Source organism: Ammospiza nelsoni, chromosome 23, assembly GCF_027579445.1.
Source record: "Ammospiza nelsoni isolate bAmmNel1 chromosome 23, bAmmNel1.pri, whole genome shotgun sequence".
Classification (NCBI taxonomy): Eukaryota; Metazoa; Chordata; class Aves; order Passeriformes; family Passerellidae; genus Ammospiza; species Ammospiza nelsoni.
Window position 1 is genome coordinate 5,225,315 of NC_080655.1, and position 26,340 is coordinate 5,251,654.

The 26,340-nt window shown below is 55.0% G+C and overlaps 1 protein-coding gene across 2 annotated transcripts; it reads right to left on the minus strand.

Annotated features, from left to right (window-relative positions):
* Positions 1-7,325: 7,325 nt before the first annotated feature.
* Positions 7,326-24,925, minus strand: KCNC4 (potassium voltage-gated channel subfamily C member 4). Of its 2 annotated transcripts, none has more exons than XM_059487972.1 (4): positions 24,183-24,925; positions 18,032-18,968; positions 14,738-14,923; positions 7,326-7,453 (listed from the first exon to the last, which is right to left on the minus strand). In XM_059487972.1, exons 1-4 carry the CDS (start codon positions 24,831-24,833, stop codon positions 7,326-7,328), a joined length of 1,902 nt encoding a protein of 633 aa, XP_059343955.1. In that variant the 5' UTR covers positions 24,834-24,925. The 2 variants fall into 2 exon arrangements, with proteins under 2 accessions (XP_059343955.1, XP_059343956.1); XM_059487973.1 differs by having other exon boundaries at positions 14,738-14,852; positions 18,018-18,968; positions 24,183-24,901.
* Positions 24,926-26,340: the final 1,415 nt, after the last annotated feature.

Consider the following 26,340-nt stretch of genomic DNA (forward strand, 5'->3'; position numbering starts at 1 on the left):
GGCAGTGCCTGCACCAGCAGGGGCTCAGGAGAAGGTGACCACCTCACCCTGGGGGTAACTGGAAGCGAGGGTGTCCTGGCAGGAATCTGCAATTAAAGACATAAACATTAAACACAGGATTAGAGATTTGTTTCCATGAGGTGTGTGGGGAGAAATAGGAGAAGGAGAGGGACACTGAGCTTCCAGGGCACCCCAGCTTAGTAGGATGCAGAAAACAGAGTAACCACGTAGTAAAGGGGCCTTTTTCAGAGGGATAAAATGCTGCTGTTGCATCTGTAAGTCAGGGAAAAATGGTTTAAAAAAGCCTCAGGATGGTGGCAGAGATGGAGACTTGGGAAATGATTCTCCATGAGAAAGCATGCATGGAATCAGGATTTTGAAGGTATAAATGAAAAGCAGGAGGGGAAAGCATCACCCTCACCACATCCCTCTCCTCCAGAAAGCTGCTCTTGCCCAAAACTTCCCAAGCCAACCCCAAAGCAGATGTCCCAAAGCCAAGCCTGGTGCATTAATCTCTCAGTGTTTTTTCCTCTCCCTTTCTCCCTCTCATTTGTTATCATTGAATTAATTATCATTGATTGGAGCTCTGAGTCACCCCCCCCCGCCTCTCCCCATGTGCCAGGGCCCAGTTTCCAGGCAAGGGGCTGTCAGGCAGGGAGACAGCTCCTGATCCACCTGATAAACCACGGAATTTTGCTTTAAACCTCACCCCCAGCTCCTGCTCATGGGTTTGACCCAACACATCTCCAAAATCTCCTCCTTTCCCACAAAATAAAGGTTTCCTCCATCCAGCATCACTGGGTGAGCAATGCCCAGGCATGGAGGCTTTTCAAACCTCATTCCCATAAAACCCCCAGGGATTAAAGGAGTTTTCCTCCTGGAGCTCCCCACTCCAAAGACAAATCAGTTTGGGGACCCAAGAAAATCCCCCTGCAGCAATTTGGGGACCAGCAGCTGCTGAAAAATACCCCAGCTCCTGGTTCAGTCACTGCTGCAAGCAGCTAAAAGCTCTTGGCAGGGTTTGTGTCCTGCTAGAAACATTCCCCATCAGGTCGATTGATTTACCAGGGGCACGACTTGGCTTTTAACTCCCATCTCCTCCTCCCTGCTCAAAGCCATTTTGTGTGTGAGCTCGAGACCTGCTGCCCACAGCCTCCAGGGACCTGCCTTGGAAAGCAGCTTCCCAGCCTAGGAAAGAATTTAGCACCACTAAAAATAAATAACAACAGCCCAGATTTTTATTTTTTTGTCCCCCAGAGCAAACAGCCCTCCTGTCTTGGCTTATGGGTACCAGTTCTGTTCTGCTCTCACCCTCAGTGATGTGCTACCCTTTCCTCAAGCCTATTTTGGGGTGCAGATCTGCCACCATCCTCCACAGAGTGCTGCCCTGAGCAAGGCAGGAGGTTTGGCACAGCTTGGCACAGCTCAGCTCCAAATTACCCCAGGTTTGCTGTGCTGCTCTCAGAGCCATCCCCCCTAAATTTCCCCTCGTGGGGAGCTCACCCAGTCCTGCCCTCCTGCTTTGAGCATCTCCTCAAACAGCCTGAAGTGCTGCTGTGGGGGCTGCCAGCTGTGCCAGCTGTGCCAGGACAATGTTTGGGTTGGCTCCGCTCTGCTCTGCTTTGCTCTGCTCTGCTCTGGCACAGCAGCCCTGAGCAGGAGGACTTGGGGGTGTTGTGGGATGAGCAGCTCAACATTCCCCAGCCATGTGTGTTGGACCCCAGCCTGGGCAGGAGGGCAGGGGGGGATTCTCTGCTCAGGTGAGACCCCACCTGCAGATCTGCCCCAGCCCTGGGCTCCAGCATCAGGAGGATTTGGAGCCAGGCTTGGAGAGCTGGGGGTGCTCACCTGGAGAAGAGAAGGCTCCAGGGAGAGCTCAGAGCCCCTTCCAGGGCCTAAAGGGGCTCCAGGAGAGCTGGAGAGGGACTGGGGACAAGGGATGGAGGGACAGGATAAGAGGAAATATCTTCCCACTGCCAGAGGGCAGGGATGGATGGGATATTGGAAGGAATTGTTCCCTGTGAGGGTGGGCAGGCCCTGGCACAGGGTGCCCAGAGCAGCTGGGGCTGTCCCTGGATCCCTGGAATTGTCCAAGGCCAGCCTGGACAGGGCTTGGAGCAACCTGGGATGGTGGAAGGTGTCCCTGCCATAGCAGGAGCTGGAATGGGATGGAATTTAAGGTCCCTTCCTACACAAACAATTCCCTGACTCTTTATTTTTGCACATCCACCAGGACACATTCCCTGCTCCACAGGTGAGGGACACATTCCTATAACACACTCAATGCTCATCCCTGGATTCCTGCTCAATCTCATTGCCCTGCAGGAACGAGACCCAGCACACCCATCCCATCCCATCCCATCCCATCCCATCCCATCCCATCCCATCCCATCCCATCCCATCCCATCCCATCCTATCCCATCCCATCTCCATGTCCCCTTTCCATGCTGCCATGCCCCACAATCACTACAAACTCCTTAATGTTATTTTTTAAAAATCCATTTTAGGGCTTGGGCAGGAGCAGTTGCACTCCTATGGATTTATGCAGTTTCTTGGGAATAAATCCAACAATTTGGCTTTCTCTTGGTGCCTTTACCCTGGGCAGGAATGTGAGCAGGTCCCTGTCCCTGCCTGTCCCACACAGGAGGAAGTGTCACCCTCTTCCCAGGAGCTCACAGATCCTTTCTGAGCCCCCATTTACCTTTTCCATGGGTAAAACCTTGGGCTCAGTTGCCCGGGTGGGGATAAGGAAGTAACAGACTGGGAGTTGGGAGGCTCCTATTTATAAGCTCCTCTGCATCCTATTTTGCATCTGCCTCTGCTCTCCCCGCTCCTCCTCAGCACGGGCCAGCCATGGGGTTGCTATTTATTTTCTGTTTTCCTTTATTGTCAGCAAATAAGCAGCGAGGATTTTTCCTGGCAGAGATGGGGAAGCCAGGAACAGGCTCCTTCTGGGTAGAGCAATTACTCTCCTGACATCTTCACCTCCTGCCCGCCTGCCTGACAGGCCTTTCTATTTCCTCAGCTCTCTCAGGCATCTCCCAAGAAACAGAGCAGTTGTTGCAACAATAAAAATTAATACTTTGCAAGCAAGCTGGGATCGTGGTGCAACCTCCACGCAGTGCTGGACTGAGAGTGTCCAGGGGGAAAAGAGAAGGAAGGAGCTGAGGCAGGGAACTGCTCCCAAATCCCCCTGAGCCAAAGGCTGCTCTGGTTTGGCTCCTTGCACAGGGGTGGGTGGTCACAGGGGCTCAATCTTAGTCCCAAAGAGGGCAGAGGAATGTGAGGACCCCACCAGGGCAGCCTGGTGTCACCCAGCACCTCTGAAGTGTTCCATGCCAGGCTGGGCAGAGCTTGGAGCAGCCTGGTTTAGAGGAAGCTATCCCTGCCCTTGGTCCTTCCAACCCAACCATTCCATGGCTCCATCATCTCTGGTCCTGTTCCCACTGCTGAGCATCACACGTGTCCCCATGGCGGGGAGAGGGACAGGGGGCACTGGAGAGCTGTGGGGTCACACCCTGCTGAGCAGCCCACTGTCCCTGTGAGGGTGGGCAGGCCCTGGCACAGGTGCCCAGAGCAGCTGGGGCTGCCCCTGGATCCCTGAAAGTGTCCAAGGCCAGGCTGGACAGGGCTTGGAGCAGCCTGGGATAGTGGAAGGTGTCCTCAAGTCCCAGCAGGAGCTGGAATGGGATGGAATTTAAGGTCTTTTTCTACTCAAACAATTCCCTGACTCGGTGATTACTTTTGCACATGACCAGGACACATTCCCTGCTCCACAGATGAGGGAGACATTCCCATAACACACCCAATGCTCATCCCTGGATTCCTGCTCAATCCCATCTCCCTGCCAGGAACAAGACCCAGCACACCCATCCCATCCCATCCCATCCCATCCCATCCCATCCCATCCCATCCCATCCCATCCCATCCCATCCCATCCCATCCCATCCCATGTCTCCTTTCCATGCTGCCACGACCCCACATTCACTGCAAACCCCAAATGTTATTTTGTTTAAAATCCATTTTAGAACTTGGGCAGGGGCAGTTGAACTCTGTGGATTTATGCAGTTTTTTGGGAATAAATCCAATAGTTTGGCTTTCTCCTGGTGCTTTTAGCCTGGGCTAGAACGTGAGCTCCCAGCAGATCCCTAAACACAGATAAGTCCTGCGAGGATATTCAGGGGAAGTATCGTATATTCCTGCTCTATTCTTATCCTCCTCTCCAGGCTGCCAATTTTGGCCACTGTTTGAGATAAAAACCTGGCCTCCAGAGATATTTACAGGTCTGCTCTGATCCACTACAGCTCCTCTTCTAATCTTACCCAGGGATTAACCTGTGCAAAGTCGCCCCCAAAACCAACACAGACCCCACCTAAAAATAACAACAAGCTGTTTTCTCCCTCTGCATCCCCCAAATCCTGCTCAGGAGAAGGCGGGGAGGAAGAGGGACAAGATGCAATGGGTTTTTCAGCAGTTTGGTGCCTCCCACTGAAATCCCTCCATCTCCCTTTTGGGGCTGGGCTGTTTTAGAGGAGCTTTTTGCACATTAGTCATCCCTTCTCCAGGGTTGCATAACACCCCAGCTAAAAATTGCATCCTGCCAGCTCTGTGGCAGCTCCTGCCCAGCCCTCCTGGCTCTGCTGGGGATCAGATTTTGGGGGGTCCACCCCAAGCAACCACTCTGGCACTGGACCTGAGGGGGCAAAGGCAAGGATGGGATCTGCTGGGATCTGTGGCTGCTCTGGGTTTAATTCTGTACCTCCAAGAGACTCAAACCCCAAAGTCTGAGCACCTTGATCTGATCCTTCTGCAAAACCAGGGTTCCATACCTGGCTCATCCCCAAAATCCGCTCATGGCCTTGGATAAATCATTTATGAGCGAAACACCACTGAAGCCATGGAGAGTGGCCTTGCCTCTGGCAGGGGCTGGGGATATTCCAGCTCCTCCTGCTTCCAGAGGGAAGGATGAGCCAGAGAAGCACCTGCATGGTGCTGCTGTTCCCAGCCCTTTGCCCAGTTCATGGAATTTTGGGGGATTCTTGAACCTGCCCATGATCAGCACCAGAGCCCAGGATGGCACATCCTGAGCACAGGATGGATGCAGCTCATCCCAAATCCACAACAATTGTGCCTTCAGCACCAGCTCCTGCCATCCATCCCCAAAATCCAGCCCAAGGCACCAAAAGAATTTGGTTCTTTCACCTCTCTTCTGCTTCCCTTTGCCTCCTGCACAGCTGGGACAGGGAGGGAAGGAGGAAGGGAGGGAGGGAAGTAAAGAACGAAAGAAGAAGAAGAAGAAGAAGGAGAAGAAGAAGAAGAAGGAGAAGAAGAAGAAGAAGAAGAAGAAGAAGAAGAAGAAGAAGAAGAAGAAGAAGAAGAAGAAGAAGAAGAAGAAGAAGAAGAAGAAGAAGAAGAAGAAGAGGAGAAGAAGAAGAAGAAGAAGAAGAAGAAGAAGAAGAAGAAGAAGAAGAAGAAGAAAAAAAGAGGAGAGGAGAGGAGAGGAGAGGAGAGGAGAGGAGAGGAGAGGAGAGGAGAGGAGAGGAGAGGAGAGGAGAGGAGAGGAGAGGAGAGGAGAGGAGAGGAGAGGAGAGGAGAGGAGAGGAGAGGAGAGGAGAGGAGAGGAGAGGAGAGGAGAGGAGAGGAGAGGAGAGGAGAGGAGAGGAGAGGAGAGGAGAGGAGAGGAGAGGAGAGGAGAGGAGAGGAGAGGAGAGGAGAGGAGAGGAGAGGAGAGGAGAGGAAGGAAGGAAGGAAGGAAGGAAGGAAGGAAGGAAGGAAGGAAGGAAGGAAGGAAGGAAGGAAGGAAGGAAGGAAGGAAGGAAGGAAGGAAGGAAGGAAGGAAGGAAGGAAGGAAGGAAGGAAGGAAGGAAGGACAAACTCAGAGAGGCTTGGATATGCGCTGGCTGCTCCTCCTGGCAGCCTCTTCTCCATACCAAGGGAAACTGAGGCACAGGAAACCTGGGGTGGAGCAGGAGGGTCCTGGCTGTGGGGTCTACCAAAATCCATCCCAGCTTCTTTCAGGTGCAGGGACCATGGAATCACAGAATCCTCAAAGTTGGAAAAGAGCTCCAAGGTCATCAGGTCCAACCTCACCATTCCCTGAGCACCAGATCCAGTTTGGCCATGATGGAGGTGAAGAGTCTGACCCCAGAAAAGCTCTTGGGGCTCTTTGCTTTTCAAACACATCCAAATCTAAGCTCTTCTCCGCAGAAAAGTCCCTGGGCTCCAGCCCTGACTTGCTCAGAGTGAGGAAAGAGGCCAAGAGAGCACCAAGGGGGATTTGAGAGCAGGGCTGGACGCCCCAAACCAGCCCCTTGCAGCCACCCAAGGCCCAAACCCCTCCAGGGAGGCTGAGCTGGACAGAACTGAAATAAGACAGGGACTGAAGGGTTTGTTCTAGTTCAGGAAGACAACTGAGATCATCCAAAATGATCCCAAAAAACGATACAGGTGAGCAAAAACCAGCAGTGCCACAGGGAGTTTGACTCTCCAGCCTCACCCTCCCAGGGATGGGGAGAGCCTGGCTCAAACCCAGCTCCCATCCCTGTGGAAATGCTCTGGAATCACCACTTCACATCCATCCCAAACAAGGATTCATCCCCCATCTATTTAGGCATCATTTTGCCTCAAATCTCTCTCTCAAATCCACACCAGCAGCAGCTTTGCCAGGGACCTTTATTCCTCTTGCCACCACTTCCCAGCTCTTCATGGGAGCATCCATACCTATCATCCCAGCCTCTGTGTGCTCTCTGACCCCTCTCCCAGGACCCTCCAGCCTCTACAGGATAACAAGGCTGGTTTCCAAGGCCCTCAGGCCCATCCTGAGGGTGGAAGGAGAAAGAATAAGTAGGATTTAGGCAGAAAAAGGCACAAAACAAGAGGGGAACCACTGCTGGGCAGGGAATAGAGGTTTATTCATCTATTGCCTCCAGAAACTTGAGGCTGCTTTTAAAAAAAAACCAAACAAAATAAAACCTAAAAATATATGAATTCAGCCATTCCCAGCACAATGAGATATAATTTCATGAGTCAACTTGTCCTCCTTGCGTTTCCACCACCCTTTAGCCCAACACAAACGGCCCACGGGAGGGAGGGCTCGACACCAGAAGGAATTGCAGGGTTTATTTAGGATGAATAAGGTTTAAAAGAGGGGGAAAACCACCCCAACACCTCCTCCAGGGACTGCCCATCCACATGGACACCAGACAAGCTCAGTGGAGACGTGATGGAGGAACTGGAGAGGGGGTCAGAACCAGCTCCTGGGGGATGGAGATGTCCCAGCTGGGGCTGCTCGGCGTGGTGGGGAGCAGAGGGACCCCCGAGGTCCTTTAGAGGATGGAGGGCACGGGGGAGCAGGGGTGCTGCAGGGAGCAGGGGGAGCTGCAGCGGGAGGCCAGCGGAGCCCGGCGCGCCGCTCCTCCGTCAATGCTGCTCAGGCTCCGCGACTTTCCACAGCCTCGGGACAGAAAACAGACAGGTTAGAGCCCAGCAGCCTCCTGCCCGAAGCTGGCAGCACCAGGCTGAGCCCACAACCCCGAGCAAACCCCTTAAAAAAATTCAGGAAGGGATTTTTGGGGACAAGCAATGCTCAGGCTCCGCGACTTTCCACAGCCTTGGGACGGAAAACAGGTTAGAGCCCATCAGCCTCCTGCCCAAAGCTGGCAGCACCAGGCTGAGCCCCACAACCCCCAGCAAACCCCCTTAAAAACTTCAGGAAGGGATTTTTGGGGATAAGCAGCTCCTGCAGAGCTTCCCACGCCCTTCATGGCCAAATCCAGGGCTCGGAGTCATCAATGAGAGACCAAATTGCTCTGGGAGGGTGTTGGGTTTTTGTTTCCCAAATTGCTCTGAATGAGGAATGAGTCTGGGGATTTTGTGGGCTGAAGCAGACGGGGGAAAAGCAGCAGAACTCAAACAAATATGGGATTTGGAAGGAGTGATTCCCCCAGCTCTGGTTTTTACACCCCTGTAGCAGCAGGCTGCTGCTGACACCTTTCTGTGTGCAAAGGAGCAGGTAGACATGCTCATTCTTTTCCATTAGAAATTGCATTAAAGAGCAAATATTTCTGTTTCTTTAAGCATGAGGACACTTCACACTGCCCCAAAGAGCCAGGAATTTCTCCAGCTTTTATTGAACAAGGAAATGTTCTCGCAGGTCAAAAGCCACTTTGCTTGCTGGGAAGACACAAAGTCTTTGCACTGAAAAGTGGACTTTTAGATCCACAAAGCATCACTGCTAAGGATGAGTCTGTTCCCTGGATCTGCTGCCAAAACATGGAAAATTAATGATGCTCCCAGCTGCGATGTGCCCAATGTCCCTGTGCCTGGACCTTCCCTGGGAGCACCTGGCTGAGCAAACCCAGCCAAGCCTGAGCCTTCCCAAGGCACCAGCGAGATCCAGGGAAAGCAAGGAGCAGGGAAGCAGCCTTTGTGTGGGGGGAGCAGAGGGAGGCAGCTCCTGACAGCAGAAAAACAAGGTGATGGATGGCTCCTTCAGCAGTGCCAGCCTTGGAATCCCTCCCTGTGTCCCAGCCCAGGAGTTCGTGGCACATCTTTGGGCTCTGCTGGTTTGGGTTTGGATCAATACTCGCAGCAGAGCAGTCCCAGCATCACCTCACACACCCCCAAGGGTGTGCTGAGACAGGAGCATCACCTGGGAAAGGCTCCAGAGCACTCACTACCTCTGCAATTCTGGGGCTTGTCCCCTCTTTTTGGGTTTTCCCAGCCCCAGCAGGGATTCTCCAACCCCAGCCCCTGAGGACACTCAGCTCCTCAGCTCCTCCAGCTGTGCAGCAGAGGCAGCTCCAGGGGGCAGAGGGACCTTCCTAAACCTGTTGCTGACTCCAGCACAGCTCTCCCTCCCTGCAGTGGAAGCAGGAGCAGCAGCAGGCCTGAGCAGAAGAGCAATTTCCTTATTTATCCTTGGCATGGATCCACACAGAGAGAGAGGAGGGAACGAGCACAGCCCTGAGCTGGGGGGAGCTGGGAGTTTCCCACCCACAGCAGCTGATGCAAAGACCACCCTGCTCCCCACAACACTCCCAAAAACTAATTTTTCCTTCCTCTTGCTCTTTTCCTGGGTGTGCTGAGCTCTGGAGGAGCTCACGCATTTCCCTGAGTGTGGGAAGCAGCTGTGCTGAAATCCAAGTGGTCCCTGAGAGCTTGGGGTAACTCCAGGACCCAAACAGCCCCAACAGGAGGTGTTGTGGGGTCAGGGTTTGGTGGGAGCTGCCAGCAGGGCCCTGCTGATGGGTTTATGGGGTTTATGAGATGGGCTTTGCCTCTCACTCCAAACTATGATCAGAAAAGGTGTAAACAGGCAAAGAAACAGGGTCAAAATCCCACTGCTCACTCTGATTAAGTCTCAACCATCACATTTTGGGGCAGAACTTCATAAAGATGTTTGATTTCCCCACGGACCCTCTGCAATGCAGCATCAGGGGCAAACCTGCCCCAAGCCCAACATTTCATTCTCCCCATCAGTTTATCCCAAGCCACAATTGCAGGAGCACCTGGGAAGGAGCTCAAGACTCAGTACCTCAAGGCTGTTGTGGTTTCCCACCACACCCAGGGCTGGATAAAGCCACAAGTGGACAAGGGGGTTGTGCTCTGCTAATAAACAGAGCTGGTGTCCCAGTAACTCACCCTGGGGCAACCCAGAGTCCCTGGGAGCGCTTTAGGAACTTTAGGAAAGGGTTTGCAGCCAATAAAAGAGTGCTGGGTGACCCTGGGGCTCCTCCCTGGCCATGGCACTGCTCCCTGCAGGCTCTGAGTGCTCACACAGGCACAGGCTGGGAGCTGTGCCAGAGGGATGGGGTAGAGCAGGGAGGCAGCAAAGGAAGGCAGGAAAAGGAACGCAAAGAAGGAAAGCAAAGGCAGCACCAGAAAGGTGCTGCTGCTGGGGACAGAGGCCTGGCACTCGGCTCCTGTGGGGTTGGGGACAGGGGCCTGGTAAACAGATCCTGTGGGGTTGGGGACAGACAGAGGCCTGGCACTCAGCTCCTGTGGGGCTGGGGACAGACAGAGGCCTGGCACTCGGCTCCTGTGGGGTTGGGGACAAACAGAGCCCTGGCACAGCTCCTGTGGGGTTGGGGACAGAGGCCTGGTAAACAGATCCTGTGGGATTGGGGACAGACAGAGGCCTGGCACTCAGCTCCTGTGGGGCTGGGGACAGACAGAGGCCTGGCACTCAGCTCCTGTGGGGCTGGGGACAGAGGCCTGGCACAGCTCCTGTGGGGTTGGGGACAGAGGCCTGGTAAACAGATCCTGTGGGGTTGGGGACAGACTGAGGCCTGGCACTCAGCTCCTGTGGGGTTGGGGACAGACAGAGGCCTGGCACTCAGCTGCTGTGGGGTTGGGGACAGACAGAGGCCTGGCACTCAGCTGCTGTGGGGTTGGGGACAGACAGAGGCCTGGCACTCGGCTCCTGTGGGGTCCTGTCCCTGTGCAAATGTTGGCTGCTCCTCAGTCTCCCCTAGCCAGGCAACTCCAGCTCCCGTGAGTGTTCCCAGCTTGATCCCATCCCACATGCTCAGGCCATGTGGGAGTCACAGCCCTGCACTGACACCAACAGTGAAAATCAGCTGCACCATGCTCTACAGAGACAAAAATTGCTGCTGTGCCATGTTAATAAAGCAGTTGGAGTGTTTTAAGACACACACAGATGTGGCATTTGGGGCCATGGGTTACCGGCCAGGTGCTGGGGAGAGGTTGGACTTGTAGAGCTCTTTTCCAGCCCAGGTGATTCCATGGTTCCATCCTCACCAGTCTCACTGGCTGGACTCACCCTGCCTCCATGTCCCTCCACCCAAACAGAGGACAGGGCTTTTGTGCCAAGGCAGGTGTCTGAGCCAGCAGGACACTTTTTTGGGAAGTGCTGGGAAGGACCCCAGTGCTGAGGGGACGTAAAGGCTCTGAAGCCATCCCTGGCAGCCAGGGAACAGAGCAACACCACTGCAGGCAGCCACAGGAGCAAAAACACATTCCACACAGGAATTCACAGCCCAATCTGCTCCAGGCTCAGGTCCAAGGGCAGGAGCAGCTCCTCTCTGAGCTGCCCCAACAAGACCAACCCAGAGTTGGGGTTAAACCACAATGGATGCTGAGATCTGCAGCTCATTCCCAAAGCAGCTCCCTCCCCTGATTTCCACAGCTTGCACAGACACCAGTACCTGTCCCAGGATCTGACAGATGGCCATCTGAGAGTCGGGCTCAGAACCAAGCTCATCTCAATTTGCAGAGCTGCCAACATCCCAGTACCAGAACAAACAGCCTCAGCAGGAGATAAATCAGGACCCAGGCAAGAGGAGCCTCTGCAGCTCCCAAGGGATTTTGGCTGGAGGCTGCTTTACCCCCTGGTCACCTCTGGCCATCTCTGGTCACCTCTGGTCATCTTTGGCCACCCCTGGACACCTCTGCTGATCTCTGGCCATATCTGGTCACCTCTGGTCATCTCTGGCCATCTTTGGCCATCTCTGGTCACCTCTGGTCATGTCTGGTCATCTCTGGCCATCTCTGGTCATCTCTGGTCACCTCTGGACACCTCTGGACACCTCTGGTCACCCAAGGCCAGCCCTGACCTCCCAGGACAGCCTCCCACCATCTGTCCCACAACCCAAGCAGGACAGGGGCACTGAGGTTCCCCTCAAAAAGGTCTCAATAATTTCTGGAGTTCCTCTGGACCCAGATCCAGCCTTCTCCAGCTGCAGCACCATTCCAGCAACATGGGAATGAGTGACCCATGCACAGCTCCTGTTTGGAAGTGTGAAAGGCACTCTGAAATTTGCAGGGGAGACCCCAGAACACCCCAAGAAGCATCACTACAGTGCCCTTTCAAAGAGCTGCTGTGCCACCACACAAGGACAGAAATCTCCTGGTCTCCTGTGATGGGATTTGAGAGTGAGTGAAAGCAGCTCTGGATCCTCAACTCTCAGAGCTGCTCCACTTCTCCTGGCTTCAGTGGGACCAGATTCAAATGCCTCAGCTGAAGCCTGGCTCCAGCATTTGCTGAGGAGGAAAATCAGCTCTGGTTTCATCTGTCTCCTCCATCCCTCCAGCTCAGCATTCCCCCTCCCAGTCTGGAGTGGGACTAAACCTCTCTCCCCTCTCCACATTCACAGGAAACGGCACTTCCAGGGAAAAAACATCAGGCATTTCAAGCAGATATTTGGTGGCACCCCAAGGATGAGCAGAGCTGTTCCTCTCTGTCCTCTTTCTGAGGCTGAGCAGCAATGCCAAAGGGAATCCTTGATTTCCCAGGAGGAAACAACCAACTTGCTCCTACTACTGATGAATGTGATTGCACCCAAACACCTCCCTGTGTCCCATCAAAATGAACAAACCCTTCAAAGCTCCTGGGGAGCAGCTCAGAGATGCAGCACATCATCCCTGCTCCTGCCTGGTCCCAGCTCCCTGTGAGCAACGGGCAGCACTTGGTTCCAGGGAGGGAGAAGTAGGTCAGCTCTGCAGCTACAGCATCCCACACCAGCCTGGACACACAAAACCCTGCACAACTGGGAACCTGAGCTGTGCCCTAAGAGTTATCCCAGAAATCCAGGGTGCAGAAGGGTTTTGGGACTGGAGTTACCCTCTCTAGGGCTGGAGTGCTGAGGGATGGGCAAAGGAGCAGAGAACTCTGAGACTAGGTTGAAGATTATTTTGTTTTGTCATGGGAAAAAGAGTTTTGTGTTTTCCTGATTCATCTCCCCGTCAGTTTCCCATGGAAAACCTCAACACATAGCACAGCTCCTGTTCCAAGCCCAGAGGAGCCTTTCTGGCAGCCCAGAGCTGCCCTAAGAGTTATCCCAGCAATCCAGGGTGCAGCTGGGTTTTGGGGCTCTGGATTTATCCTCTCTGGGGCTGGAGTGCTGAGGGATGGGCAAAGGAGCAGAGAACTCTGATACCACTGTTGGGGAAGATGAAACAGGAAAGCCTTATAAATATGATTGCCTGGCAAAAGATTTTGAGAATATAGAAGCTATAAGCGAAATTGAAATGAAAGCAAGCTTTGAGATACTTCAGTTACTGAACAACAGGAAAACAATGGTGTGGCCAGCTGAAGGTGATCCCCTTTTGATGGAACAACACCCTCTGCTTGCAGACAGGCCCAAGGGTCAGAGCAGACCCTACAGCTTGGCAGAAGGGGCCCAAAGAGGAGTTTTTAGGGTTTAAAATGTAACACAGTGTGGTAATGTAGTGATTCTTATAGGCTGTATGTAAATGCTATAGGATTTTTATCTTGTACTAGATTGGTTAGTGAGAATCAGAATATTCAACACAGAAAATGATTTATTGTATTGTAACGGGAACCTCACTCTCTTACTCTCTTATCCTCTCTTTTACTCTCTCATCCTCTTTACCACTCTCTTGCCTTCTCTCTCTTTACCTCTCTCTCCCTCTTTTGGGCCTGGCAGCTCCCAGCAGGGCCCTGCACCCAGGCCCTTTGCAATAACCCACAAGTTCCCAGCCCTGGCTGCAGAGATCTCTCATCTCTGTCCATCCCCACCATCCTACCCCCCGACGCTCCTACAGACCAGGCTGAAATAGATTTTGTTTTGTCATGGGAAGAAGAGTTTTGTGTTTTCCTGACTCATCTCCCCCTCAGTTTCCTATGGAAAACCTCAACACTTAGCACAGCTCCTGTTCCAAGCCCAGAGGAGCCTTTCTGGCAGCCCAGAGCTGCTGGCAAGGCAGTGCTGACACATCTCAGCTCCCCACGCTCGAACCCACCAAAAGCCACCACAGGGGAGAGCAGGGGAAAAGAGTCTGGGTTTTTTTTTTTTCCTACTGAAAACCTTTTTGTCACCTTCAGTCACAACCTCACCATGTCCCCAGGAGAGATGTGCCACACACACCATCCAGAAATGAGGGGTTGAAACCCAGGGAGAAGAGCTGCAGGGGGAGAGGTTGGAGCACTGTGCACCCAAGGAGGGCAGAGCAGCCAGCATTGGGTCACAGACCCCAAAGGGGAATCACAGACCTCAAATGGGAGTCACAGACCCCAAATGGAGGTCACAGACCCCAAATGGGAGTTACAGACCCCAAATGGAGGTCACAGACCCCAAATGGGAGTTACAGACCTCAAATGGGAGTTACAGAACTCAAATGGGAGTTACAGACCCCAAATGGAGTCACAGACCCCAAATGAGAGTCACATATCCCAGATGGGAGTCACATATCCCAGATGGGAGTCACAGACCCCAAATGGGGGTCAGAGGCCCCAAATGGGGGTCACAGACCTCAAATGGGAGTCATAGACCCCAAATGGGAGTCACACACCCCAAATGAGAGTCACAGACCTCAAACAGGGGTCACAGACCCCAAATGAAGGTCACAGATCTCAACTAAGAGGCACAGATACTAAACAGGAGTCACAGACCTCAAATGGGAGTCACAGACCCCAAATGGAGGTCACAGACCCCAAATGGGAGTCATAGACCCCAAAGGGGAGTCACAGACCCCAAATGGGAGTCACAGAGCCCAAATGGAGGTCACAGACCCCAAACAGGGGTCACTGGGGAGGAGAACACTGGGGAGGAGAACACAAAATGTGGAGCCAGCATGGAGAGATGTGTTGGGTGGAGGTGAAGCAGATGGGCAGGAAGATGTGGGTTTGGGGTGCAGAGGACAGCCAGGCACGTGGATGGAGATGAACCAGTCTTGGGTCAGCCCAACAAACCTACACTCAACCTCCACGTGTCCCTCCCCATGCAAGTCCTGCTCGCACCTCCAGCCGTTTTACCTTTCTGGATGCCTCCATCTGCTGCACAGGAGAAGTCCCCCGTGGCCAGCAGGAAGCACGTGGAGGATTTCTTGTTCTTGTCGCGGGTGCTGGAGCGCCGCATCGGCCGCTGCTCCTCATCCATGGGGGACAGCGGCTGCTCCTCGTCCGACAGCACCACGTTGGCCTCCCCATTCTGCTTGGAGTCTGCAGGGAGGGAGGGAGGTGCCACAGAGCCATCAGCAGCTGGCAAACTGTGAGAGTCTGTCTGAATTTTCCCTCATTTGCCTCACCATCGTCATTTGGGGACCACTGAAGAGAAGACCCCCCCCCGCTGTTGCAGACATATTTTATGAAAAATCCTTTCCTTAGGATTTTTCCTCCTGAGAAGCTGGGAGGCCTCAGGGACAAAATGTAAACAATGATTATCTGCTGCTGTGGAATGCAACAGGTGCATCTGTGATTGGTCTCATGTTGGTTGTTTCTAATTAATGGCCAATCACAGTCAGCTGGCTCAGACTCTTTGTCTGAGCCACAGCCTTTGTTATCATTCCTTCTTTTTCTATTCTTAGCTAGCCTTCTGATGAAATTCTTTCTTCTATTCTTTTAGTACAGTTTTAATATAATATATATCATAAAATAATAAATCAAGCCTGCTGAAACATGGAGTCAGATCCTTGTCTCTTCCCTCAACCTGAGACCCCTGTGAACACGGTCACACCCCCCTGTTCTCTTTGTAGGAGAAAGTCACATACACCACAGGCCCGAGACCTGAGCACAGTGCTACCTATTGTTCACAGGTGTTGTTTGCTGTATGCTACACTGAGCCCAGTGAAAATAAGAAGGGGGCACCAAGGCCTTTGTGCAACAACAGCCTGGGAAGATGTCCCACCTCTCAGCCTGGCTGGACTTCTCCTGAGTTTCAGGTGATCCCCCCACAGAAGACCCTCACCTGTTTTACAACCGCCATGACAGACAGACTGAGATGTGAGAAGCTTCTCCATCAGGGACTGAGACATGGAACCCCCATGTGAAAAGGCCCCTCTGCTCCTTCCAAGGACTGGGACTGAAACCCCCAACCCAGGGCAGGTATAAGGGGGAAGCAAGCTGACCAAAGCGAGATGTTTGCCTGCAGGCTGTGACCACTGGACCAAGAAAACAATGGCTCTCATTTACTGCTGAGAGCATGGACTACCTGTTACATCTATTCCTTATTGTATCTGTTTCCCCCTCCTTCGCAATTTCCAATAGAGTTATCATAATAAAAACCTCTGAGTTAGCTAGAGATTTTGAGATCTCCCCGACAAAACAGGCGGATCCTTGACTGGACCAAAGGACTTCATCTCTATGTTTGGTAGCTATATCCCTCTCTCTCTCTCTGTCTTTCTCTCTCTTTTCTCTCTCTTTCTCTTATTTTCCTCTCCCTCAATCCCTCTATCACATTTTGCTGTGGCCGTTCAATAAAGGTGCATTTGTTTTGATTATCACTGCAAACCCCCTGTGCCGTGTCGGTTCTTTTTGCACCCTGAGAACAATCCACGAACCATCATGAACTCCATTGGTAAGGACGGATCATGACACAAACCCACAGCACAAACTGCTCAGGGTGGCCAGGAGGGGCTGGTCAGAGCGTGCAAGAAGCAGAAGAGCAGGCTGCAGGTGGCCCAAAGCAACACCAGCCAGTTCAGCTGCTGATTTCACCTGGACACGCTCATTTAGCACAGCCAGGGGAGCAGGACTGTCACAGACATATTTTATGAAAAATCCTTTCCTTAGGATTTTTCCTCCTGAGAAGCTGAAAGGCCTCAGGGACAAAATGTAAGCAATGGTTATCTGCTGCTGTGGAATGCAACAGGTGCATCTGGGATTGATCTCATGTGGTTGTTTGTAATTAATGGCCAATCACAGTCAGCTGGCTCAGACTCTCTGTCCAAGACAGAGAGCTTTTGTTATCATTCCTTCTTTTTTCTATTCTTAGCTAGCCTTCTGATGAAATCCTTTCTTCTATTCTTTTAGTATAGTTTCAATGTAATACATATCATAAAATAATAAATCAAGCCTTCTGCAACATGGAGTCAGATCCTCGTCTCTTCCCTCTTCCTCAGACCCCTGTGAACACAGTCAAACAGGACAAACACAGATATGATTCCAAGCAGCTCCAGTCCTGCTGAGGGTTATAAAACCTGCTGGGGATGAAACACCCCAGGTTTTGTGAGATCCACCCACCCTAATTGGAGGGAATTAGCTCTCCAAAATTCACACTGCTGAGGAGCGGGCTGCTCAGGGTGGTGGGAAGTGCTAATTTATGTCCCCTGGCTCCCGGGTTCCTTGGCTGAGAGGATGCTCTGCCACGTGAGGCCCTGGCCTGGGCTCCTGGCTCTGACTGCTCCCTGCTGCCAGGGCCCCTGGGGCAGATGGGATTCACAGGCATGTGGAAAAAGGAGATTTATAAAAGGAAAGAGCTGTTTGGGGCACCCAGATCTCCCTGTTTCCTCAGCAGGGAAAGCCCCATCCCTGGTAAACACCTCAGTGTTGGTGCAGGACACAACCCCACCATGGTGCCTCCTGTTTCAGACACCCCAGAGGTGCCACTGGCAGCAAACCAAGACAAAGGGGGCAGAGCAGCCGCCAGGGCCAGCACTGACTGTGGGGCAGGGCTCACACAGACCCCCAAAGGTAGCCAGGGGATGGTGCCCACAGCTGCCCACGGCTGAGGCGGTGCCTTCTGCTGAACCTAAGAAAAGGATCACCAAACCTCTAAACTTTAGCCCAGTGCATGAGACAAAAAAAAAAGAGCAATGTCCAGGGACTGGTTTTGCTCAGGATTTGGAGCAGCAGCACAGGGATTCTGTCTATCAGCAGATGAATGAGGAGGTGGGGTCAAGCCCCGGGGAATGCCCCTGGATTTACCAATTTTGGTGAAAGTTACCCTGATTTATGGTGGGAGAAAGCAAAGGAAAAATTGTGCCAAGGGCATGACCAGACTAACATGAGAGGAGGGCGAGTGGCCTTACCTCTGTCACTGTGAGGGAGGGGTGGGTTAGGCAGGGACACCTTGAAAGCCACCTCAGCGGCTTGATCTGTGCCATCAGGAGGGAAGGATATGGACTTTGGGAAAGCAGGTAGCCTTTTCCCCCTGCTTGGATGGGAGATTCAACCTGCAGTGTCCTGCTCCACCAGCACGGCCCCCAACACCCTTACACCTGAGGGGCCCCACCCAGAGCTTGGACACAGGGGATGGTGCAGGACCAAACAAACTGCCCTGAGAGCTCCCGGAGGTCTCCCCCTCCCTCAGCCCCACTTTTGGGGTCTCACCTGACCGTTTCCTCTCAGTCACCCCCTCCTCCACTGCCAGTGGGCACGTGTCGCTCTGGGTGCTGTTCCGGGGCGAGTTCTCCTCGGATTTGCCGTAGGTGGGTGAGTCCAGCTGGGCTGGACGGGGTATATGCTTTTTCTTCTTCTTTGGCAGCTTCTGCTTGGCCATGGCCAAGGAATAATACATCCCAAAGTTATTGACGATGACGGGCACAGGCATGGCGATGGTCAGCACCCCGGCCAGAGCGCACAGGGCGCCCACCACCATCCCTGACCAGGTCTTGGGGTACATGTCACCATAGCCCAGGGTGGTCATGGTGACCACGGCCCACCAGAAGCCGATGGGGATGTTCTTAAAGTGAGTGTGGTCGTTCCCGGTGGGGTCGGACGTCTTGGCTCCGATCCGCTCGGCGTAGTAGATCATGGTGGCGAAAATCAAGACCCCCAAGGCGAGGAAGATGATGAGGAGCAGGAATTCGTTGGTGCTGGCCCGCAGAGTGTGGCCCAGCACGCGCAGACCCACAAAGTGCCGCGTCAGCTTGAAGATCCGCAGGATGCGCACGAAGCGAACGACCCGCAGGAAACCCAGCACGTCCCGGGCAGCCTTGGAGGACAGGCCACTGAGACCCACCTCCAGGTAGAAGGGCAAGATGGCCACGAAGTCAATGATGTTGAGCAGGTTTTTAATGAAGAGAAGCTTGTCTGGGCAGCAGATGATGCGAACCAGGAACTCGAGGGTGAACCACAGCACGCAGACCCCTTCGATGTAGGTGAGGATGGGCTCCGTCTCCACCTTGTGGGTCAGCAGCACCGTGGTGGTGTTGCCCACCACCAGCGTCTCCGTCACGTTGACGTTGATGTTGAAGGCCTCGTGTGTCTCCAGGCAGAAGGTTGTGATGGAGACCAGGATGAAGAAAAGCGAGGCGAAAGCAACCACCTGTGAAAGTCAAAGTTACACGGGCTGTGAGCTGATGTGGGGCAGCCTGTTCTGTCTGTAGGAGATCAAGACACTCCAGATGCTGCCACCCACTGCCCCAAGACCAAGGATGGAGAATGAATGGGGATCCCTGGACAGTGCCTGGGGCCATCAGTCCAGGACCTTCTCCAAGTGCTCTAATCAGTGCAGGAGAAGGTGTGCTGGGCTCCCCAGCTGTGCAGTGGTGGGGATGAGGAGGAACTGGGACAGTCTGGGACTGGAGCAATCTTCCAATGGGAACAGACATGAAAAGGGAATTTTGACAGGACAAATTCAAAGGGCTTTCCCCCACATTCATCACAAACCCCTCCAGATGCCAGGTTCACACTGTTCACAGCCATGAGCTTTGGGGTCTGGATGTGTCAGAGACATCATTCACCCCCCTCCCTGAGGGTCAGTGGTGGGTGATGTGCCCACCACAGAAGGTACAGGACCAGGGGAGGAGCAGGCAGAGCTCAGCCTCCTGCTGCTACCTGCACCTGGTGACATCCAAATGTTCCCATTTCTCTGCTCTGCCCAAGCAGGGAGATCATTGTCCCCTCCATGTCACCTCCTCCTCCCTTCTCCTCACCATGGATGTGAGCAAGGAGGGGCCAGCAGCACGCACTGGAAGTCACAGGCTGTGTCACAAAGTTCCCCCTTGTGCTCCCATCAATCCTGCTCAGCTCCCTCCCTCCCTCACAGTGAGCCCATTACCTGGAGCATGTTTCCAAAAGCCACCCCCCAAAAAAACCCCAGCTTTGTCACCATGATATTTTATAAAAAATCCTTTTGCCAGGATATTTTCTCCTAAGAAGCTGACAAGCTTCACCTTCTCCAGGTTTTGCTGCTTTGGAATGTGATCTGGAGAATTGTTTACCCTGCATGCGAAATCGTTTTTACTTGATGACCAACGACAGCCACCTGCGTTGAGGCGGTGAGCAGCCACAAGATTTTATTATCATTCTTTTTCATTCCCTGCTAGCCTTCTGATGAAATCCTTTCTTTAGTATAGTTATAATATATCATTTTCTTTTAATATAATATATATCATAAAACAATAGATCTGAAACATGGAGTCAAGATTCTCATCTCTTCCCTTGTCCCTGTGAATATCACCACACAGCTTCAGAGCAGAAAAACTCTTGTTCCACCTCCCTGCAGCACAAAACTCCGGTGGTTTCAGCTTCCCCAGAGCAGGTCCTGCTGCAGCCCCTGTGCTGGACATGACCTTTTGCTGTCAGAGCCACCCAAGCGGCCGCTCCTGGCGGAGCAGCACCGTGAGGCTGCTCCAGGCACAGCCCGGATCCTCGGCTGGAGTGAATCAGCAGCAGAGACAGCCTGAGTCACGCTGGAGGAACACCCGACCCCCGGGTGCCCTGCGGCAGCCCCGAGCCTGCCTGGAGTGTCCTTAGGGCTGTCCCCAAGGGCAGAGCCACATGGGGCCACCACGGACAGCACCAGCCCTGCAGGAGTTGGGTGTGAAGTTTAAATCTGGTGTTAAATAATGAAGAAACCTCTGGAAGATGGTTTTCCTGCCCCACTGAGAGACACCTGCTTGGGGATGCAGTGAGATGCTCTCACCTCTCAGTCAGACCCCTCTGGACTGTGCACGGGGATTCGGCTCTGAGGGCTGACCTGTCGTGTCCAACAAACAAATCCAACACAATTGGGATCTTAAAGCAAGGCCAGCTTAAGCAGACAAGTGTCTCTACACTGTGGTGGCACAGCCAAAATAATCCGCTTTTCAGCTGAGGGCTGAGTCACGTTCCTGAGCTTCCCTGTATGGGGGATCTTGGGAAAACCTGAAGAGTAAAAATTTAGACTTAAAGCAAAGTAGAAAGGAAAAAAAAATCACCCAGGAAGGGAGGGAGACCATGCAAATACTTGAGTAATGAAGCAGCCCTGCTGCTGGGTGTGAGGTGAGACCTGATTTAGCCCAAGGAGCAAAATCAGCCTTTAAAAATAGAAGTTGGGTTCACAGCCAGTGCCAACCATTGTGTCCCCCCAGAGTGCTGCTCCAGTTCTGTGTCTAACCCAAGATATCTCACCTCAGCCTCAGTGTCTGCTCCAAACTCAAGTCCTTTTCCAAACCTGCCTTTAAATTAAAATAAAATCTATGTATAAACCCAGTACTACCAATACACACCAAACAAGTCCTCCAGAACCTGCTGATGTTCTACACAACATTGACCTGCACTCAACAGCTTGCCATAGGTGTCACCAAAAAATCCATGACCCTACAGAGGGTCACCAGCCTGAAAGTCCCCATGAAAGTGAGATCAGGAGTCTCCAAGTTGGGCTGCAAAGGGTAAAAACAACCAGGAGCTGCACGTAAGGAGAGTTTGGACATGGAGATAAAATCCCAGCCAGGGCAGTTCCCCATGGGGAGGATAAGTGTAAAGCTCCAGCCGGGACAGCGGCTGCACCAGGGACCAAACATTCCCAGAGTGAGGAGCCAGGGACCCCATGGCCATCGATGGTGCACAGAGAAGAGGCTAAAACATGGGAGAGATTTCCAACCACACGCTCACAGTGCTGCCAGCTCAGGAGGAGAAGTGCTGGAGGGAGGGAAAGATGGAAATAACGAGGAGCCAACTGAGGGGCTGCTCCGTGGAGAGGAGGAGCGATGACCAACAGAGAAATTCAGCTCTGGAGACTCTTAGTCACGGCTGCCATACGGAGAGGGAGAGTTTACATGGACAGCCTGGGACTGCTTCTTCCCAAGGTTTGGCAACCTGCTGTCCAGCTGCTCCAGCACATTCCTGCAGCCAGAAGCACCTCTGGGGCTCTGGCAAGAAAGGGGGAGACCCCAAAATGGGGTATCAAAGACATCCCAACCACTGCTAACCTCACCCACCACCAAAGCCAGGGCAGCAGCAGGAATGTTGTACCCACACAAATCCCACAGCATCCTGGTGCTGGATGGTGGCTCCAACCAGGAGCTGGGTGCACTCAGGAATTTGGGCTGGTTGCATTGCTCTGTGCCTCAGTTTCCCCTCTTGCCAGAGCAGTTCCCCTAAGCTGTGGTAAAACTACATCGGTATTTTTTCCTGTTGCCTCTGGAAGTTGATCGTTCCCATGGCACTACTGAGCTGAACATTTATGTAGAGCAGTGAGAAGGAAGCAGGGAGATCCCAGAACAAACTGGTCCCACTCCAGCCCCAGCTGAGCCTCAATCACCACCACCTCTGCTCCCTCCAGCACATTCCTCCTGCTAAAGCCTTTCCAGGATCAGCTCAGCACTCAGGAAAAGCAGAACCAAATGACACCAAGGGGAAAAAAAGGACTTGAATTATTGTGCCTGGGTTTATTTTTAATTTTGTTTAATTTTTTATTTGGAGCTTTACACCACTCAGAGCATCTCTCTGAGGTGAAGAGCCCTCAGAGATGGGCAGAGGAGGGGGTACCCTTTTAAAATGGGTTCAGCTCTTGCTGCCCAAGCATTCTCTGCATGTGTGTGTGTTGCTCTAACATTTGCTGCAAAAACACCTCCTTGCCAAACTGACCCCTGCCCCGCGTGCTGCTCGTGGGTGTGAAATGCCTGCAGAATTTCTTACCATTGATGGAGATTTTACACCTCTAAATGCATCCAGAATTCATCTCCATCCCAACTGCCTGCCTGGGTGTGTGTGGCAGATTTATCAGCTGGGCGTGCCAGGGGCTGGGTGGGTATTGGGGGGTCGGGGCAGAGCTTTGGGGATGATCTACGAGGAGCTGGGAGAGGAGACACATGCGCAGAGTGGCGCCTGAACACGGGCTGGGAGCCTGCAGACACGTTGGGGTTTGGGGGACACGTCCTGGGCACGTTGGTGCATGTGGGGAGGGACAACTTGGGTGCCCAGGGAGGGTGCAAAGGGGTCTGGGTTTTGGGGGACATATCCTGGGCACCTTGGTGGGGATGGACAGCATGGGTGCCCAGGGAGGGTCTGGGTTTTGGGGGACATGTCCTGGGCAGGTTGGTGCCCGTGGGGAGGGACAGGGTGCATGCCCAGGGAGGGTGAGGGTCTGGGTTTTGGGGAACAAGTCCTGGGCATGTCCTGGGCCCATAGAGAGGGACAGCCTGGGTGCCCAGGGAGGGTGCAAAGGGGTCTGGGTTTTGGGGGACATATCCTGGGCACCTTGGTGAGGATGGACAGCCTGGGTGCCCAGGAAGGGTCTGGGTTTTAGGGGACACGTCCGGGACATGTTGGTGCTCATGGGGAAGGACAGCCTGCGTGCCCAGGGAAGGTGGGGAGGGGTCTGGGTTTTGTGGGATGTGTCCTGGGCACGTTGGTGCTCATGGGGAGGGACAGCCTGGGTGCCCAGGGAGAATGCAAAGGGACCTGGGTTTTGGGGGACATATCCTGGGCCCATAGAGAGGGACAGCCTGGGTGCACAAGGAGGGTCTGGGTTTTAGGGGACACATCCTGGGCATGTTGGTGGCCGCGGGGAGGGACAGCCTGGGTGCCCAGGGAGTCTGGGGGGGTCTCTACTGTGTGGAAGAGCTCACATGTGCACACACACGGTGCCAGGGCCATGTATGGTGAGGGGACTGCAGGACCCTGATGGGGTCTGTGGGGTGTCAGCAGCACCTGATGGGCTCCATGAGTCACAGGGGTGACCCTGGTGGTGATAGCGGGCAGGGGGTGCAGTGGCACAGGGTGTCCTTTGGGGCTGTGGGCCCTACACGTGAGGAGCATGATGAGGATCCTGACCCCCAGCCCTGACCTCCACTCCACACCTGGGCTGTTCAATGTGGGTTTTGGCATGGTGCAGCCCAGCAGGAGGAACCCAAACATCCTATCCTAGAGCATCCTGAAACTCTGCCAGGAGTCAGCCCTGCCAAGGACAATCCCTCATCTCTGAGTGCCCAGGAGGTGCCTGGGGAGCGCTTGAGGGTGCAAAGGGGGCAGGGATTGTGCTTGCCCCCAGTTTCAGCCCAGATGTGATGCTTTGGGAGGTGATTGGGAGACAATGGAAGAGGTGTCCTGTAGGATGGGACATGGCTCGTGTACCCCACAGCAGGAAGGGGACAGTTAATGCAGACACTCTGCGTTTTGGGGGACACATCCTCCCAACACTCTGGGTTTTGGGAGGGCCTCACATAACCCACCAGGAAAGCCAGCCTTGCCCTCAGGGGTGGGGAGGTGAAGACACAACCCCAGCACGGCCCCATCCATCCCACCTCCCCTCCGGCATGTTTCAGGAGCTTACCCTTGCCGCCTTGGACGAGTAGGGATCCTCAAAGAGCGCCCACATCTTGGGCTGCCAGTTCCTGCAGCATCCACCCCCTCCAGCCGCCCCTGCTGCCCCGGGAGGCCTGTCATCCATGCCCAGGCGCTGCAGGGCCATCTCCCTACCCCCTTCCTCTTCAGCCTCCTCTCCAGCAGCCCCTCCGCCAGGCTCGGGACTCTCAAAGATGTCCAGGGCCTCCTCGGCGTCGCGGTGCTGCCGGTAGGTCATCCAGCAGCAGGGCTCCACGTCGGTCTCGTCGATGCCCCAGTAGGTGAGCTCCTCCTCGAAGAGGGGCCCGCAGATGTCCGCGGGGCAGTGCAGCTTCCCCGTGCGGTAGTAGTTGAGCACGTAGGAGAAGATGCCGGGGTGCCGGTCGAAGAAGAACTCGTTGCTTTTGCCATCAAAGTCAAAGTTGCTCTGGGCGTCGGGGTCGGCCAGCCAGGCCAGGCGGGTGCCCGGCAGAGTCCGCAGGGTGCTCTTGTAGGTCTCATGCCGGGTGCCGCCCACGTTGATGGTGATCTTGTCCGACTCTTCCCCTTTGCCCATCTCTTCCTTCAGGCATGTTTTGGAGGGTGGTTTGTTCCCAGACTTGCGTCCACGGTAGGAGGAGACACACACCGAGCTGATCATAGATTTCGGTGGATGGGAGATGCCCACAACGTGCACCCTTCCTCCGGGCGAGGAGCTGGGGCTCGGCCAAGGCGGGAGGGGAGGACGGAGACGGGACTGGGGAGGGGAAAAGGGGGGGCTCAGCCTCGGCTCTGGCCTCGGGGGGAGCCGCGCCGGAGCCGCGCCGGACACCGCAGGCAGCCGGGGGACAGCAGGGGAGGCTGCAACCTCCACCCCCTCCAAAGCCACCCCCCCAAAATAAAACCGCCCTAAACCCGGAGCCAGCCCAGCCCCGCCGGGCAGCAACAAGTGCGGGATGGAGGGGCCAGCAGCGGGCGGGGGGGTGCGGCAGCCGGGGGGATGCGGGCCCGGCCGGGAGGATGCAAGGGAAGGGCTGGGGGGATGCCGAGCCCGGCCGGGCGCTGTGTCCCCCCCTCCGCTCCCGGTACCTGCAGCGCCCGGCGCGGGGGGGCCCCGCCGCCCGCCCCTCCCGCTCCGGCGGCTCCGCGCTCCCTCCGCCCCCCCGGGCCGGGCTCGGCGAGCAGGCGGCGGCCGGGGGGGCTCGGACCCGGTTAGCGGCGGAGAGGGGGGGGGGATGGATGCGCCCTCTCCGCCTCCCGCTGTCCCTCCCTGCCCGGGGGTTCACGGCTGGCCGGGCCGGGGGGGCCCTGTTGCGCCCCGGCGGTGCCTCCTCCCCGCGGGGATCAACGCGAGGGAGGGGGCGGGAGCGGCTGCGGGGCTTTGATAGCGCTGGGAGCTCGCGGTGGGGTTACGGGAACCGCGGACCCCCCGCCCCAGTGCCCAGCCCCGCAGCGCCCAGCCCCGCACCGCTGCCCTCCCTCCCATCCCCACATCCATCCCTCCCCTCCATCCCTCCATCCATCCTTCCCTCCATCCCCTCCACCCCCAGCCCATCCCTCCGCCTACCCCCGGCTCCCCCGCACCCCCCGGCACCGGGCTCACCTCCCCGCGGGGCCCGGCGTGCCGCTGAGGGTCTCGGGGGGTCGGTGTCAGCGAGGAGTGAACCCCGGACACCCCAGCTCCTCTTCGCGCCGGAGGGGAAATGCAGCCCAGAGCTGCCTGCGGATCTGGAGCCAGCTCTTGGCAGAGGCTCCCGCAGATCCCATCCCTCCCTGGCTCGCAATGCCTCGCTCACCGAGAGGTCAGCGGAGACCGACCCCGGGGCCTGTGGGGAGCTGGGCAGCTGCACTCGGGGCTGACCCCCCTTCCCTCCCACCGCCCTCCCCGAGCATCTCCCCGCCCTGTTTCTGCTCCTGCGTGCGAGCTGCCCCTTTCCGCAGCGGCTGCCGGGGCTCGGGGTATCAACCACCCCCAGACCCATCGATTCATCCCCTAAACCCCCATCCCTGGGGGGCTCCGAGCCCCCTGGAACGCTGCTGGTGCTGAGCTCCGGGGCTGGGCAGGGCGTGCGGGGCTGCGGTGCCCCCGGGCCGAGGCTGCCCCCAAGGTGGGGAACTGAGGCTCATCCTGCCAGCGATGTTTACTTCTGCGCTGGCACTGCTGCACT